Source organism: Ictalurus punctatus, chromosome 2 (assembly GCF_001660625.3).
Source record: "Ictalurus punctatus breed USDA103 chromosome 2, Coco_2.0, whole genome shotgun sequence".
NCBI lineage: Eukaryota > Metazoa > Chordata > Actinopteri > Siluriformes > Ictaluridae > Ictalurus > Ictalurus punctatus.
This window is the reverse complement of record NC_030417.2, coordinates 27,493,609-27,508,741: the sequence shown is the minus strand read 5'-3', so window position 1 is coordinate 27,508,741 and position 15,133 is coordinate 27,493,609. Positions and strand designations below refer to the sequence as shown.

The 15,133-nt window shown below is 36.7% G+C and overlaps 2 protein-coding genes across 4 annotated transcripts; one reads left to right on the top strand and one right to left on the bottom strand.

Annotated features, from left to right (window-relative positions):
* Nucleotides 1-52: 52 nt before the first annotated feature.
* hmox1a (heme oxygenase 1a) lies at nt 53-3,313 on the bottom strand. The gene is made up of 6 exons (XM_017491622.3): nt 3,136-3,313; nt 2,730-2,841; nt 2,252-2,467; nt 1,286-1,558; nt 538-586; nt 53-451 (listed from the first exon to the last, which is right to left on the bottom strand). The coding sequence occupies exons 1-6, from the start codon at nt 3,174-3,176 to the stop codon at nt 321-323; spliced, it is 822 nt and encodes a 273-aa protein (XP_017347111.1). The 5' UTR covers nt 3,177-3,313; the 3' UTR covers nt 53-320.
* A 2,410-nt stretch (nt 3,314-5,723) lies between these two features.
* foxred2 (FAD-dependent oxidoreductase domain containing 2) lies at nt 5,724-15,050 on the top strand. 3 transcript variants are annotated; one of them, XM_053674834.1, is made up of 10 exons: nt 5,724-5,856; nt 6,653-6,872; nt 6,982-7,293; nt 8,011-8,262; nt 8,613-8,939; nt 9,838-10,004; nt 10,272-10,437; nt 10,546-10,772; nt 13,645-13,815; nt 14,633-15,050. In XM_053674834.1, the coding sequence occupies exons 2-10, from the start codon at nt 6,658-6,660 to the stop codon at nt 14,863-14,865; spliced, it is 2,070 nt and encodes a 689-aa protein (XP_053530809.1). In that variant the 5' UTR covers nt 5,724-5,856; nt 6,653-6,657; the 3' UTR covers nt 14,866-15,050. The 3 variants fall into 3 exon arrangements, with proteins under 3 accessions (XP_053530809.1, XP_017347082.1, XP_017347099.1); XM_017491593.3 differs by lacking the exon at nt 5,724-5,856 and adding an exon at nt 5,881-6,103; XM_017491610.3 differs by lacking the exon at nt 5,724-5,856 and adding an exon at nt 6,107-6,128.
* The last annotated feature ends 83 nt before the right edge of the window (nt 15,051-15,133 follow it).

Here is a 15,133-nt window from a genome sequence, read left to right as displayed (position 1 = left end):
GTACAATTACTTCCCGGTTTGTTTCCACAGTAAAGAGACAGACATATTTAAGTAAATGTGTACATGATTTTATTTTTAATTGACATATTTACATAATCTCCATTGTAATTCTTGTATTACAGAGCTTTAATGAATTTCAGTGATCCCACCTTCTTTTTTCTTTTTTTTAAATTTCAAATTGAAAATTAGTCAGAAATGTTTAATTCGCTTGCTTTTTCATAATCAGTGTCTCAGATCTGTATTTCAAGCGGCTTGAATTTGTAATCAGTTATTTATTGCTGATGCAAAGTAAACAGATTCCTATATATTCTGTATTACATTTAAAAAGCAACATAGACTCCCATTCCAACAGTTGCCAGTACAGCACAAAGTCCTAATGTAAACTGAATGACTGGAGACCTTGAAATGGCTGTTAGTGGGTTGATTGGTCCATTTTGTGTTCCACTGCCACCTAAACAAAAAAAGTACAAGCCTTTGTATAATTTAGTCTTTTATAATTGACATTTTTGGCCGTTTCTAAAAGAAATTCCTACTTACCTGAGGTCTCTTCTGTGATGCTTAACATTTTTTGAAGGTCATCAAAAACCTGTCAGAGAACATGCTTAATGGGTTTTTTTCTTTCTTTCTCATTCATCACTAAAACAAGACTACAAAAAAAAAATGACAACTTTGTTATCCATCTGTCCAAAAGACAATTAGAGCAATGAGTAGTTTTATAGAGGAATGGCAAGACTTACCGCAATCACTTTTTCAGAGTGTAAATCTCAAGCTTCACCAAATTACAATTTCTATTCTTAAGGCAAGGATGCAATATTTAACGATACATCTTAATCTGAATCTGATTAATCGATTTAGTAAACTCTGACTGTTGTGTGGTCAAGTTTGTTCAAAATTTGTGGTGGGCTTACCATTAATTTGTGAATGATAACAAAGAAGGACTATTTAAAGTATCTAATGACTACAGTGATCATGAAATCTGAAATAACCTTAAAGCATTAATATTATTATATAACTAAAAAATATTATAAGCTACAAGAGTTTAAAAAACGTTTACAAAGTCCACCTACTTTTTTATGAACGAGCTGCATTCTACATTTTTTTAACTACTGAAAGTGATGACTGATAAGTTTTGCACCCTGGCAGTGTTATATTTGTGAAGTTTTAAGCAGAGACCAAAAACTGATACCTGGGTGACATGTTTATCATTCTTTGAATTTTGAATTCCATTCTACCTATATTTTTGCAGAAACCTTAAAACCATTACTAAAGCTCATGTTAAACTTACCTCAATGTTAAACTCGAAGGCCCTGACAGCTTCATCCAGAACTTTCCTGCGCTCCTCCTCACTCAGCTCAATGCTGTTCATCCTGCTCCTGTACAGCTGCTTAAAGCGATGAGGACTTGTCACTCCTGGGAATGAGAAGAATGCCACACCCTCCTTGCCATTAAGTCCGATGGCCTTCTGGGTAATTTTTCCTAGGACCTGACCTCCTGATAGGTCACCAAGGTAACGGGTGTAAGCATGAGCTACGAGGAGATTTGGATTGCTCCTGCCAATCTGAATCAAAGGAAGAATGATGGCTTAGAAAGACATGGCAATACAAACATGATTTTGTATTGCCATAGCAAGTTAAAGGGCATGCCTCAGGGAATCCTTAAAGACTATGTATAGAAACATTACAACAATGTGTATTCCATTTTGGCAAAGGCAACAAGTTCTGCTTTAGAGAGCTAGGTCTGTTAATGAGCAAAAATGCCCATTTTTAGAAGTGTAGTTAAGATTTGAGTAGTGGCACTTTCATATCCTGATTCAACTGATCACATTTCCTACAATGTGCTGATGAAAATAAATGAGCAATGTGGATTTCCCATTGGCCAACACTGGTGTACTGGAGCTGCATAAACTTTTTGGTTATATTTTGGAACAATAATCTACCCCAAAATTTGGTCACTGGATTTGTGCTTCAATAATTGTGTTTTTCCCTCAACATCATGTTTGTTTGTTTTTTTTGTTTTTTTTACATCTTCCAACCATTTTATTTACTCGTTTTTTTTCCATATTTTCCCTTGTTTCTACACTGCAAATGTAAAATATATTCAGTAAACAGCCACTGTGCAAAAAATGATTTGTTGTTCTGTAACAGGTACACACTATACATCCTCCAAATCAGATAACATTGTTCTAACACCAGTCACACAAAAACTGTGCTCCTTAATGTGGCCCTCCTTAATGTGGCAGAAAAAGCTATACCTCTCGAAGCCTCTCTGCATATCTGTGCGTTGCTGCAGGTACTATAACTCTCTTTCTCCACTGTGGCCCAAAGAAATATTCAAGATCTCTCTCAAGGGACTCCAATCTGGCCAGCTCCTGAGGGAAGTAGATGGGCTCCACGGCTGGGTGGGCAGAGTTCCTGTCCAGTTCCTCTTCCAGCGCTTGGTAGATCTCATACAGGGAACACAGAAGAATCTATAAGCAAAGAAAAAAAGAGATCTTTGAGAAATGGGCATTTAGAGAACTGATTTTACTACTTAGAACGGAACAGAAAGATAAAGTTAGTTGAGGTCAGTTGCTAAGGGTCTGTGTTTTTCCTGGAAGTATTATTCACTATCCTGAGAATCTGTATGATTTGAGCATTTTCTGAAAAGTTCTTTATGACTGTGTCCAATAATTTAAATGTTTACGCAACTATTTAAGTGGGAAAGGTATTGCTCTTACTGAGTATATTTACCTTATACTGTGGCAGAGTGATCTGTCCTTTCTGGTAGTTGAGCATTAGCTGGGTGTTCTCAGCACGCACATGGCTGTCTTTGGTCACCTCTTTTATCTGCTCTGACAGATCGCTGTGGACAAGCAGCAAATACAGCCTTCACTGTGCTTGTTATGTTCACATCAAGTGACTACTTCAAATAAATTTACAACTATACAAAGTCATTCAAATAGCTAATCGTTCAAATTTTTGATTAGCACTCACCAATAAGAGGACCAAATGCCAGTTGAACCTCTTACATCTTGCACCACTTAATTTGCACTGTTTTCTTCAAAAGCATCATGTTTCTCAATAATCTACTAGAATTGTTCCAATTTTCTACAGCATACTGTAGAAAAATGAATTAATAAAAGGACTATCTGCTTACCTGCCAACACCGTTTGCCCTTTTCATCTTTGTGGTATCCATTTATGACGATCTTTGATAATTTGATGCAATAGTGCAAGTCCCTTCTGCTAGAAGATCGAGAGTTGTTTGCAAAAAATTGTGCAGCCACAACTCCCAGCCTAAGATTATCCTTAGTCTGATTTCTTCATCAGCTCAGTCTTTTTTATATCCACTTCCCTCCCCCTTGTTTGCTAGAAACTATAGGAACTGAGGAACTGAGAGTGGTGACTCATATCTCACATAGTGGTTTATCATGAGTGGACATATTGTAGATATGAATAAGTGTAATGGCCCTGGGTTAATATATGCTACAAGACAAGGTCACAAAAAGACAATGGATCTAGACATAGCCTTAATGTAATAATTGTATTAGCATTTATTTTCTACACTTACAGAAACACCTTAAGTCATCACAGATCAGATCCTGAGGATTGAAATTGAATGTGTCATGCTCTGTTAGATGTGGTGGTGATGGTGGTGTGTGTGTGTGTGTGTGTGTGTAACGTGACTCAGCAAAGAGGAACATAAAACCATGACTGTGAAGAAAAAACATGCATACTGATGGGGCACATTTCTGTAACATCATGTGGCGGGATCAATTTAACTATATATAAATAAAATGTACTTGTTCACCATGTGGTTCAATGATTTCCTATTACGAATTACTGAAGTATAGTCACAGGGGAGTAAACAAAATAAAATTGTAAATAATTTATATTTTAGGCTTTGAGCAGCAGACCTTTTTGGCTTCCTGGTTAATGCACCGGGCCCTAATACAATGAGCGTCCAGTTTTTGTTCCTAGGGTTCCCTCGGATCCCCTCTCTATGGGTTCCCTTTGAATCATCTGACAATCATGTCCATCAATGGCATCACTGTTATTATAAAGGAACCCATTAACTTTGTGATATGAATGATGGTGATGCAGTGGGTAATGTGGTTCTCTTACCGTTCCAAAATCCTTGGTTTGATCCTGAGTTCAGGTTACAAGATTGTGTTTCTGTGCATGTTCTCTAGTTTATTCCCACCACCCAATAATATGCCAGTAGGTAGAATGGCTAGGTGTTAATATGTGTGTACATGGTACCCTAGCTGTGTTCCTAGGACAGGTTCTGAATGAATTAATTGGGTTAATAAATGATTGTGCTTGACTAGTTTATTGACATTCAGGTTTTTTTTTTACTCTAGGCTAAATGTCTGTAAAAGTTTTTAGTCATCTTGGTCATGTTGAATGTCTCATAATATCAAGGTTTGGAAAAATGTATATATATATATATATATATATATATATATATATATATATATATATATATATATATATGGTTATGAATATGTTTTGTCACTCCTCTAAAAATACCAGATTTGTTCACTAGGTAAAGAAAATTATGTATTCTACATATCCCAGTAGAATAGAAGAAATTTCCTGGGTCAGAAATAGGTGGACACTCAATATCAAGAAACACCTTCTGGTCAGAGAAGACAAGTGGTTTGAAAGAGGAGGAAAAGGGGCAATATACTGTATGTTAAACATAAGGTCTTCAATACTTTCTAATATGAAATACTATGCAATAGGCTACTTTATTTTTGAGCTTTGATTTCACTTGAGATGTTCCTTAGGGTTTAAACAAGTGGTTCTTAAAGTAGGGTCCTGGGCCTCCCAGGGGTCTGTGAAGCATAGCCAGGAGGTCATTATTGTTCTTATGGTTATTGGTCTATTTGACTGGAATTAAAGGGACATTAAGCCAAACCTCAATAACTCAAAAACATGTCAGCTTTTAAATAAGGTCATGGACCTATCAGTTACCCGCCACGATTCCTGCCACTGCCCTGTGTGTGCGTAGTTTGCATGTTCTCCCTGTGCTACGGGGGTTTCCTCCGGGTACTCCGGTTTCCTCCCCAAGTCCAAAGACATACATGGTAGGCTGACTGGCATGTCCAAAATGTCTGTAGTGTATGAGTGGGTGTGAATGTGTATGTGATTGTGCCCTGCGATGGATCGGCACCCCGTCCAGGGTGTACCCTGCCTGAAGCTCCCTGAGATAGGCTCCAGGTTCCCTGTGACCCTGTAGGATAAGTCTTATAGAAAATGGATAGATGGATGGATATTTAAATAATGTTTGTGAAAAAAAAATCTGTGCTGAGGGTGTGCATGGGATTTAATTTACAGTTAAAGGGGTCCATGGCTACAAAAAGTTTGAGGACTCTTAGTATAAGTATCCATAACTTACCAAATGATAGTGCTAGGATTCCAGAGTGACCTTTAATTCATATGCTTTGCATGTATCCATGATACATGACCTCTCTACATGTCACCCAACAAGCTATGTTCATATTCTACTTGAAACAAGTTATTTTATGGAGGTAAAGCTCGGTTTCAACAGGGCTAGCTACGTACATCCAGAACTGAATTCTAACGTACTAAACAGCATGCCATAGTACTACACCATCACTGCTGTGCACATATTATTTTATTTAGTACCGTAGTATCTAGGAAGAATATCTAAAACTAGCCACGCCTTTCTCTCTCCTCATTGGCTAGGAAGCTAAGGTCGTGAGCCATTTAGTGACGTATATTGTGTAGTTCGCTGCTACAGCGTGCAAAAAAAAAAAAAAAAAAAATGTTATGAAAGCTATGTTGAAAGATGCTGTTCCAATTCACGACCACAGATTTTTGAGGGACAAAGTGGTCGATTTTGGTGAAAGGTATGTCGTTTCTGTTAAAAAAAAAAAAAAAAAAAAAAAAATCATGGCGTTTTTCATTCTCTGTTTAGCGCCGCTGAGATTAGAGGCATCTCCCGGCGGAAACGGAGCTCGCGGTCGGATGAGGATTCAGGATCAGTGCGGAAAGATCAGCTGGGCCTTTATTGTTCAAATGTCATGTTTTCTGTGATTTGTGATTCAGCACAGCCTGGAAGTGTAGCGGAAACCATCGCCTACTGCAGAGAACCATGTAACGAATACAGAAGAGCGAGATGGTAGCGTAGAGAACGGAGTCGTTTTGGATGGAGCTCTTTCGCTTCAGTTAGCTTCAGAATTTTAACTTGGTGAACACAAACATAAGGGATTAAATACTTTCAGGAGTTCTTCAGCTACACAAAAACTACTGTGACACGTTTTTGGTTGTTATAATGTTGTATAACAAATCTATCCTTGTTATTTATTTATTTATTTATTTATGTATTTGTTACTTAGTTAATTAATCAATTAATTAATTGCACTTGTATAATTGCTTTTAAAGGGACATTGGGTGTTTAAAGGGAATAATAATATTTTTATTATTATATAATAATAGTTTTTATTATAATTATTATATTTATATTATGATAGTTTGAGTTAGTATTAGTTTGGCTTATTTCAATGGTGAGCCACCCACAACGTTATTCTTGTTCGTGGTCATTGTTCACATTGTTGTGCTGTTTGTGTTTGTTTTCTTAAGCTATTAGCAATATTTATTTATTTGGACATCATGATGTGATGTAGTCTGTTGTATATTTTCTAGTGCTCATGGGGCTGAGCCTGTCTGTCCACTGCCTTCTGTCGCTCATTTCTCTGGTTCTAAGTGTCCTTGGTGATCACCGTGATCTCAGTATCCATCACCATGACTACTGTGTGCTTGGGGCAGGGCCTGCAGGCCTACAGATGGGCTACTTCCTGTCCCAGAGTCAGAGAAATTACATAATACTGGAGCGCAACTCTGGACCAGGAAGTTTCTTCCAGAAGTGAGTCAATCCCTGATCTTATGAAAGGTCTTTATATCAAGAGCCTGTGCAGCATCCTAAATATATGCTTCTTTACTATTCAGACATGTATCTGCCGTCTTTATCTTAGGTATCCTCGTCATCGAAAACTCATTAGCATCAACAAAATTTACACAGGGAGGCAGAATGGTGAATTTAACCTGCGCCATGATTGGAACTCCCTACTGAGTCACAGGCCAGACCTGCTGTTTCAGAGATTCAGCCGGGACCTGTACCCTGAAGCTGATGCCTTTCCTCGCTACCTCTCTGTGTTTGAGAAAGAACTGGGACTGCAGGTTAAATATAACACTGATATAGGGAGCATTCGAGCTTCGCAGTTTGGAGAAAGTGGACATAAAGGCTACATACTGACTGATCAGCATGGGATGAATTATAAATGCAGGTATTGTGGCAGTAGTTCTTCTTCCTTATGAACCACCATACTATTTCCTAATCAGGCTTGTGTGTTATGTAGAATTGTATCCGAATTCTACAGGTCAGTGGAATACTCCTTCATAGCTGTTGGTTCATTCCATGTCTTTTTATGTTTTTTTTTTTTTGTGTAACCATATTTTAGAACTATGTTTTGTTTAAGTAATATTAGTATCGAGTTGTTAAGTAAAGTATAAAACAGAATGGGGTGTACTGTTATAGGAAAACCAAAGTTGATTATTTTCAAAAGGCTGACACTGGAGAGTCTTTTCAAACAAAGTTTCACAAGATCAACAGTTGCACACTCTTTAAATCCATTTATTCAGAGTATTTACCATAAAAGTCCCTGTGAATTAGCTGTTACAATAGAAACAATACTATATTTGAATGCGCACATTAAAATGTAATCACGCAACCTGCATTTCTGTCAGACATAGGCTGTTTATATATATATATATGTATATATATATATATATGTATATATATATATATATATGTATATGTATATATATATATATATATATATATATATATATATATATATATGTATATATATGTATATATATATATATATATATATATATATATATATATATATATATGTATATATATATATATATATATATGTATATATGTATATGTATATACTCTATTCCTGTCTTATTGTCTGTTTTCCTGTTTGCTCTAGAGTTCTGTTAGTGGCCACTGGGCTCTGGATCCCCGAGGAGGTTGAGTTTGTGGGCTCTAATTTGGTAGAAGGATACGAGTCCATCTCCACTGATCCTGAGGAGTACAAAGATCAGGCTGTGCTGATCCTGGGAAAGGGAAACTCTGCTTTTGAAACAGCACAGAACATTCTGGGAAGAGCCAGCCGGATCCACTTGTATAGCCCGAGCCCTGTACGACTAGCATGGCAGACACACTATGTCGGAGACCTCAGGTGCGGTATTTTTTGTCTGACTGTTAGAGAGCTTTACATACTTCATGATTGGTTTTATCTGACCTTGTTTTTCTTGAGTAATTCAGCACTGTTTTATAGCTTTATTTTTTTATGTCCATCTGTCCATTAACCCTTTGTTGCAAGACTTACTTTGGCATTGTGTTTTGAGACACAATGTGTGGAAAAAGCTATAACTACTAAATGATTTATCTCATATGGGTGGAAATATTTGCTTGAAAATGCTTTTAACTTAAATGTGCTTTTAAAAGAGTTTAAATATATTGTCTGAATGTCATCTTAAATGCAAGCGTATTTTGGAGACGTAAGCTTTGCTTCTGTTTGTCTTCTAGGGCAGTGAATAATGAGCTGTTAGACACGTACCAGCTAAAGTCTCTAGATGGCTTAGTGGAGGGAAGACTGGAGGACATTGCTGTTGTCCGTGGAGGAAGAATGAAAAGGAGAGCTCAAAAAAAGACGATAGGGAAGTCTTCAGAGAAAAAAGAGCAGCTCTATCTTACTCTGTCGGAACTTTTGGAAAGTCGCAATGTCAACCAGGGCACTAATATTACTGCAGAAAACCTGCCTGGGTACCATGATGACAACTTCTCTCTAAGACAGCCTTATGACCGTGTAATCCGCTGCCTGGGATTCCGCTTCAACTTCACCATCTTTAATGTGTATGAGCATTTTGCAGCTGTCTTTGCCAAAGCAGTCATGTTGTACTATTTTCTTTTTGTTTTAAAAAAAAAATTTTTTATGGGGTATGGGTTCATGTTTTTTGTCTTTTCAATAGTCACAGAAGATTTTATTTAGCTATGTTTATGTTGGGTTCTGTTGTGTGCTGCTAGCAACAAAGTCCTCGTGCTGAGTGTTATGTTTCTGATGCCATTTGAACTGCATCTAAGAGTGTGAGGGTGGGTGCCCTGATCATGCAGCCAGTATCAGTAAGCATGTTCTTAAAAAACTGATCGTAGGGTGACATGAATTGCACCATGACTCACAAGCAAAATGTAGACACTGGCAAGTGAGGGGGAAAGGAAATATTTGTGTCCAAGTCCTCAAAGCTCACACAATTCATAATTGATGATACTGCTCTGTACAGTTAGAGCAGCCACCCTAGTGCTTTCTATTAAAGATAATGTTTAAACACCATAAGCTGATTTATTGATTCATAAGTAATATCGGGTGTTTTAGGAAGATGCTGTAGTAGCTTCTTTTGATATCTTCACATACAACAGATTGCAGTCTGCTTTGCTTTGATCATCTTTAATCGGGTAATACATCCAAATTGTTGTCATTTATTGTCACATGTTTGATAGCATGATGGATATACACTTGGCTTACATCAGATTCTATTATATAATATCTATTGATGATATCTGAGCAATTTTTAGGAGTACTTTTTTAGGAGAAAAAGTGTGAGTAAATGAGCATGGTATTGGACAGATACTCCGAATCAGTATTGGGCATTATTAGTAATAAGATACATAACTTATGTATATCATGCTGTATAATATTTGTACCACTTAAATGAGTATATATAATATATAATATATATATTTTTTGTTCCTCCAGGTCTGCCCGTCCACCACGCAGCAGTGTTGCTCATGGCCGTCTGCCGGCAGTGACAGCATGGTATGAGGGCAGGGGGACACCCAATCTGTTCATCCTAGGAACCTCATCCCACTCCAGAGACTACAGAATGTCCGCTGGAGGATTTATTCATGGATTCCGCTACACTGGTTCGTTTTCCATGTTGGGATTCTTGCTTGCAACTTGTATGACTGTTATATGTGTGGAAATCATGTTGAGCAAGGCAAACGTACTGTTAAAGAGTCTTGGAGAATGAAGCTACTGGACAGTCACAAATCTCTGTACACTATGACAATAAAAAATATGAGAGTATTTTTAAGCTTGGCATTATAAATGATGGTTGACATTTATGTGTTAGATTTAGTGTCACGGTTGATAACACTTTAATAACTTTAATAACCACTTTGATATTTTAGTGCGTGCTGTGCATAAGGTCTTGGAGCAGCGTTACCATAACAACGCTTGGCCAGCTACCAAACTGCACATCAGTCACCTGCTGTCTTGGATTTTGAAGAGAGTAAATGAAGCATCTGGGCCATACCAGATGTTTGGGGTTTTGGGGGACATTGTATTACTGCAAGGGTAAGGACTGATTCTATTTCCGTGTTAAGAATGGAATCAGTTAGGACCTTCTATCTCATTAGTGTGTTGAAATCAGAAAGACCACTAACAGATTTCTCTGTCTGTCAGAGCTCACTGTGAGTATCTGGAGGAGTTTCCTGTGCAGGCACTACCTCATTTTACTGCTCTGTGTGGTCGGCGTGTCTCTGAGCACGGCCTTCTGGTCGTGATCATGCAGTATGGACTGAACCACACAGACACACTTGGCCCAGGCCGTGCTGAGTCAGAGTGGACCAAAGCCTGGAAGTCTAATTTCCTCCACCCTGTCATCTACTACTACAGTACACTGCCTACAGGTTAGAGTATAATAAATGGAAATTATGCTAAAAATAAATTCAGATTTGACAAAGGAATATTAAAACAAGTTGTGTCTGAACAGGCTGTCTATGGAAATCAGTTTTGATGTCAGAGTAGGAGTTGGTGATATGGTGCTATATATAGTGCTGTGAAAAGTATGTATAGACCTTTTTGCCCCTGATTATTTCTGTTTTTGTGTGTCTCATACTAAATAGTTTTAGATCTTCAAACAAAATACAACATAAAGCAAAGGCAACCTGGGTAAACACACGATACAGTTTTTACTTATTGAAGCAAAAAAAGGTATCCAACACCTATCACCAATGTGCAAAAAAACTAGTTGCTCCCTTAAACATAAAATCTGGTTGTGCCACCTTTAGCAGCAATAACTGCAACCAAACGCTTCTGATAACTGGAGATCAGTCTTTCACTTACTTCTAGCACTAAAACTTACTCCTCTGCTTTGGATCATTATTTTGCTGCATAATCCAGCTGCACTGTAAGTTTCAATTTACAGACTGAAGACCGGACATAGTTCTTTAGGATTTTCTGGTAGAGAACATAATTCATGTTTCCCTCAATTACTGCAAGTTGCCCAGGCTCTGAAGCAGCAAAGCATCCTCACACCATCACACTTCCACCACCATGCATGACTGTATGCATGATGTTCTTTTTGTGGAAGTCTTTGTTTGGTTTATGCCAGTTGTAACGGGACCTGTCTTTCACTTTCGACTAATCAATTCACAGAACATTTTCCCAAAAGGTTTGAGGATCATCAAGGTGTGTTTTCACAAAATTCAGAAGAGCCGTAATGTTCTTCTGGGTTAGCAGTGGTTTTTGCCTCACCACTCTTCCATGGATGCCATTTTTGCCCAGTGTCTTTCTGCTAGTGGAGTCATGAACCGTCATGAACCTTTATTGATGCAATGGAGGCCTGTAGTTCCTTTGATGTCTTTGGCCCTTTTGTGATTTCCTGGATGAGTAGTTGCTCTGCTCTTGGAGGAATTTTGGTAGGGTGAAATTTTGGAAGGTCGGCCACTTCTGGGAAGGTTCACTACTGTGCTGAGTTTTTCCATTTGGAGATACAATAATGGCTCTCACTGTGGTTCTTTGGAGTCCCAGAGCCTTTGAAATAGCTTTGATGTATTTCAATCACCTTCTTCTTCTTCTTCATCATCATCTTCATCATCTTCATCATCATCTTCATCATCATCTTCATCATCATCATCATCATCATCATCATCATCATCATCATTACCATTATCATTTCTGGAATTTATTTAAATTTTGGTACTGTGTGTTACTGGGTAAGACCTTTTAACCACCTTCATGCTGTGGAAAAAGCTCTATTTAAGTGTTGATTTGATTGAACAGGGCTGGCAGTAATCAGGACAGGTTGCATCTAGTCCAGCTGAACCCCATTATGAATGCAGTTTCATAGATTTGGGGAATTAGTAACTACGGTGCAAATACATTTTCACACAGGTCCAGTTGGTACTGGATAACCTTTTTTCTTCAATAAATAACATTTATCATAAAAACTAAAAACTGTATTTTGTTTACTCAGGTTGCCTTTGTTTTATCTTAGATTTTGATTTAATTTTTGAAACGTTTAAGTATGTGACACAAAAACAGAAGAAATCAAGATTACTTTTTCATATCACTGTATAATTATCATATGAAGATGAATGACAAGTTAAAGGAAAAACCATCATAAAGTGTGTTGTTGGGCCACCATGAGCCACTAGAACAGCTTCTTAGCATAGATTTTACAATTACTCTGGAACTGGAGGGATGAAAATCATTCTTCCCTCAATTGAGATATTCCCTCAATTGGTGTTTGGATGATGTTGGAGAGCACTGCCTAACACACTGGATCATAATCTCCAATAGATATTCAGCTGGGTTAAGATCTGGTGTTTACTGGGTTAAGATCCAACAGTATTTACTTCTTATATATAATTTAACACCCTATTCCTAAATTGAAATTATATTCTGTTCTGTTCTATTCTAGTTTTAACTTTATTATTATTATTATTATTATTATTATTATTATTATTATTATTATTGTTGTTGTTGTTGTTTTTCTTTTCTTTTTTCTGTGTACTACTTTTGTGTACAGCACTTTGAGAAGCTGCTTTTAAAGGCGCTCTAGAAACTAAAGCTGTTTATTATTATTATTATTATTATTATTATTATTATTATTATTATTTTACTTCCTTGGAATGCTTCTTAGACTTAATTTTTACTCCCTTCCTTCAGACTGACAGTCTCTTCAATGACAGTTTAACTGCGATTTTGACTTTGCAATTCACTCTAAGAAAACACGAGTTTTCAAAAAAAAAAAAGAGACCATTTTATTAATGATAATAAAATAATAATTAATAACATTGTCGTGTTATTCAGAAAAATCTGATCTCCCAAGGGGTTTGAACACTTTTGCAAGCTGCTGTATATTTGACTATGTTGGAACACACACACTCAATATGTTATGCAAACAGTATGAATTCCAATTTTTTGGAAGGTACAAGAGAGAAATATATTTTTTGCCATGCAACCATCTACTCGTTTTTCCATAAAGAAGTTGATCAATGGTTTTGTAATACTGATGATGGTATTTTCAGAAAAGCAGTCTGACATCATTTATTGCTATGATATACTGATCGACACCTACGGTATGTGCAAGAAACCTACTGAAGCATATTACTTGTAATTTGTGTGGGTGCATAAAGATGGAATTGTCCATGATGACTTTCAATCATCTGGGTCATTTTGACACAAGTAGTTTTAACGTATCACTTGTCTTGTATAAGCATGTTGGTGTACTAATCTGTTTTGTTACACAACTGCCTTTAATCTAATCTTCCACAGAGAGAGATATGAGGCAGCGTCCAGTTGGATGGCCTCTGCCACGTCCTGATGCTGTGCATCACATGGTCGAAGACTTCCTGACTGAGTGGGACCAGCCCGTGTCTCACAGTCAGCCCCTGCGTCGCTTCCTCGAGCACTGCCTTCAGACAGACCTCAGGGTGTTCTATGCAGGTTTGTAGACTGTATACAAAGACTTTTTTGTACTGTTTTTAGGTCACTTTGAAATATCTAGATGTATGGCAGCTTATTGTTGAAATTATTGTTGTCTTATCTTGAAAGTGTTGAATGAAAGAAAAATTCAGTTAGCTATCCATTAAAAATAACCAAAATAATAATGTCACTTGCTATAGTTGCCCCTGGTGCATACCAATATTTGCAAGCAGATTTAAGGCAAAATATTTGATTTGGATAATAAACTTTATGGAAAATATATCACTATACAATGTGATACATCATATTATATATATTATTATATATATTATTATATACATTATTGTATATATTGTAGTGACAAATGACCATCTTGTCACTTAGAGGTGTTGTAGGGTTGTTTCCGACACGAGATCTGAATAAGACATGCTTCCATTCTAGTACTGCTTTTATCCAATTTATTTATTGACTCGTTGATGTCCTTTTAAACTCGCAGTTCTAATGCACAAACACATAGTAATCACACCAGTTTGCTTCCACCTGCACATGTCCTGACACAGTCAAAAATTGTTGTGCTTCCGTCCATTACACACATGCCTTCTTACTTTTTGTCTGACTATATACTAATTAGACCCACACTCCACCCAGTGTTAAACAATGAAATTACAACAGACATTGAATACAACATAATGGCTCATATATATATATATATATATATATATATATATATATATATATATATATATATATATATATATATATATATAATCTTCTTGTCATACAGTGTGTAAATCTTTACTATAAATGGTATTGTCTACATTTTTTCTCCCCTTATAAGAATCCTGCTTCCAGCTTTCCCTCACCAGTCTCAAGCCCCCCATCTTCTGTCGTCAAGGCTACTTAAACAAAAGAGGCATTGTGGGTAATAGCCACCTGTGGAAGCATGCCCGTGAGGCAGGGCTCATGCCAAACCATCATAGATCAGTTCTTCCTGCTAATGATGGGTCATTTTCTGAATACCTGTCACATTCTGGAGCTGCGGTGACTTCGACAATCAACTCTGATCTCTAAAGCGAGTAAAACAAGCCAAAGACTCATTCTCTTATAACATTATTGTGAAATATATTTCATTATGAAAGATCACTATTTACCTGTACCTCTTAATGGTCTTTGCATAACTAAATGCCATATATTTTTCCAAAATTGTTGCTACACTAGAATTTGTCAGACTTTATATATATATATATATATATATATATATATATATATATATATATATATATATATATATATATATATATATATATATAAACAAGAAAATGTTGTATGTGATGAGCTT

Excerpts from the sequence above, each read along its gene's own strand:
- hmox1a (XM_017491622.3), bottom strand. The coding sequence starts at position 3,176 with ATGGATACCACAAAGATGAAAAGGGCAAACGGTGTTGGCAG. Across the intron at positions 1,559-2,251 it reads ATGCAGAGAGGCTTCGAGAG|ATTGGCAGGAGCAATCCAAA; the intron begins GTATAGCTTTTT and ends CCTTTGATTCAG. Across the intron at positions 452-537 it reads CATCACAGAAGAGACCTCAG|GTGGCAGTGGAACACAAAAT; the intron begins GTAAGTAGGAAT and ends TTTTTTGTTTAG.
- foxred2 (XM_017491593.3), top strand. The coding sequence starts at position 6,031 with ATGTTTTCTGTGATTTGTGATTCAGCACAGCCTGGAAGTGTAGCGGAA. Across the intron at positions 7,294-8,010 it reads GGGATGAATTATAAATGCAG|AGTTCTGTTAGTGGCCACTG; the intron begins GTATTGTGGCAG and ends TGTTTGCTCTAG. Across the intron at positions 10,005-10,271 it reads TCATGGATTCCGCTACACTG|TGCGTGCTGTGCATAAGGTC; the intron begins GTTCGTTTTCCA and ends TTGATATTTTAG.